The sequence below is a fragment of the Colobus angolensis genome, unplaced genomic scaffold (assembly GCF_000951035.1).
Source record: "Colobus angolensis palliatus isolate OR3802 unplaced genomic scaffold, Cang.pa_1.0 Scaffold404, whole genome shotgun sequence".
NCBI lineage: Eukaryota > Metazoa > Chordata > Mammalia > Primates > Cercopithecidae > Colobus > Colobus angolensis.
The window spans coordinates 576,858-579,091 of NW_012117422.1; the positions used below are offsets into that span (position 1 = coordinate 576,858).

Here is a 2,234-nt window from a genome sequence, read left to right on the forward strand (position 1 = left end):
AAGTGCTTTATTGAGGAGATCCCGGACGAGACCATGGTCATAGGTGCGGGGGCGGGGAGGAAGGGGCGAGTTTGGGACGTGACCGTGGTCTTGGGGCCGGGGATGCGCGACAGTCAGCTCTCTAGAGCCTAGAGGAGACGGCCTCGCTGTGCCCAGGCGGTCGGGGAGCCCATGCCACCTCGCGCTCTTCTGACGTGGGCTCGCCCTGCTTCCCTCCAGGAAACTACGGGACGCAGCTGTATGACAAGCAGCGGGAGAAGTACCAGCCGGCCACCCCAGGGCTTGGCATGTTTGTGGAGGTGAAGGACCCAGAGGACAAGGTGAGCCAATCCCCCCCCCCCCTTTCCATGAAGCTTTCAGCTAGGCAGGCTCCGGCACTTCCTCTTCTAGTTCCTGCATCTGCTAAAGTGGGAGAAACAGTTGATGTTGTGGGAATATCCTGACTGTTGCATGACCCTGCCAAGTTACTTACCTTCCCGGAACCATTTTCCCGGTCTGTGAAATGGGCGGATTAATTGTGGTGATAAAAATCAAAGAGTTTTGTCAACTCTTAAAGCCATCTAGACTTTAAGATTTCACAGAACACAATACTTTTTCCACAAAATGAGCAGCTTTTAATCTTCACAAATAAGGATATGAAAACGAACGGCAAAATCTTTCAGCTGTCACTTTCTGTCAACTTTCATTAACAAACAAACTCACAGAGGGGTGTGGTGGCTCATGCCTGTAATCCCAGCACTTTGGGATGCCGAGGCGGGTGGATCACTTGAGGCTAGGAGTTCAAGACCGGCCTGGGCAACCCCCGTCTGGCAAATCCCATATCTAGTAAAATTACAAAAAAAAAATTAGCCAGGTGTGGTGGCACACACCTGTAATCCCAGATACTTGGGAGGCTGAGGCACTATAATCGCTTGAACCCGGGAGGCTGAGGCTGCAGTGAACTGAGATAGCACCATGGCAGTCCAGCGGGGACGACAGAGTGAGACTGTCTCAAAAACAAAAACAAAAACCCAAAAAACAACTCACACCAAAAGAGTTGAAAGGGCATGAACTATAAAGGAAAGCCTTTCCCAAGAGCAGTCAGTCACTTGCCACCCTGATGTCAGACTCTCAGACTCTAAACACCTGCCCCAGAGAGTTCTCAGACAAGTATATGGCAAGAGCTGCTCAGCAGCTTTGGATCTTTTAGTGTTGTGAGGTGCCAGAGGGTGTGGATCTTTTAGTGTTGTGAGGTGCCAGAGGGTGTGCTTGTCAACTTTTGCGGTACTTAGAGTTTTGAGCACTGTTTTCCTCCATTCCCATCCCTACCATAACACCGACTGAAGCTTGTTCCCTTCCTCCAGGTCATCCTGGCCCGGCAGTATGGCTCTGAGGGCGGGTTCACTTTCACCTCCCATACCCCTGGCGAGCACCAGATCTGTCTTCACTCCAATTCCACCAAGTTCTCCCTCTTTGCTGGAGGCATGCTGGTAAGTGGGCCCACATGGGAGTTGCAGCTTTCAGCCTTCATCCTTTGTATGGCTCCAAGGGCAGATTCAGTTTCACCTCACATACCCTTGGAGAGCACCAGGTCTGTCTTCACTCCAGTTGCCCAAGTTCTCCCTCTGCTGGAGGCATGCTGGTAAGTGGGCCTATATGAGACTTGTAGCTTTCAGCTTTCATCCTTTGGTGAGGACTGGGGGACTGGTGGTGCTTTGGGTGGGAGAGGATTGTGTCAGATTTTGTGTCTCCTAAGAACACTGGGTTTCTAGTGGATATCCAGGACACAATGACTGAGCTCTTTGTATATGCCTCACTCAGAGCACCAGCCCAAGCTTAATACATGCTTGTGTGCCCAGAGCCCCATGGGGCTAAGACACTGAAGAGGGCCCAGTCTGTTGGCTAAATGAACAGATGAAGGAAAGTCAGGGATGAGCTGTCAGTCTCTGGCAGGAAGATGGAGCAGGGCTGCCAGATTTCCCTTATCTCCTTTGTCTGCCTCAGAGAGTTCACCTGGACATCCAGGTAGGTGAACATGCCAACGACTATGCAGAAATTGCCGCTAAAGACAAGTTGAGTGAGCTGCAGCTACGAGTGCGACAACTGGTGGAACAAGTGGAGCAGATCCAGAAAGAGCAGAACTACCAGCGGGTGAGTGACTGGGCCAGGAGCAGTGGGCTTCTCCCTAGAAGCTGCCCACTGGCTCAGCCAGGAATTTCACATCACATTCTGAGACCCCCAAGGGACTGACTGCA

The 2,234-nt window shown here is 51.7% G+C and overlaps 1 protein-coding gene across 1 annotated transcript; it reads left to right on the forward strand.

Annotated features, from left to right (window-relative positions):
* Nucleotides 1-3: 3 nt before the first annotated feature.
* On the forward strand, nt 4-2,229 carry LOC105521693 (transmembrane emp24 domain-containing protein 9-like). Its single transcript, XM_011955973.1, has 4 exons — nt 4-43; nt 220-320; nt 1,344-1,469; nt 1,984-2,229. The coding sequence occupies exons 1-4, from the start codon at nt 34-36 to the stop codon at nt 2,227-2,229; spliced, it is 483 nt and encodes a 160-aa protein (XP_011811363.1). The 5' UTR covers nt 4-33.
* Nucleotides 2,230-2,234: the final 5 nt, after the last annotated feature.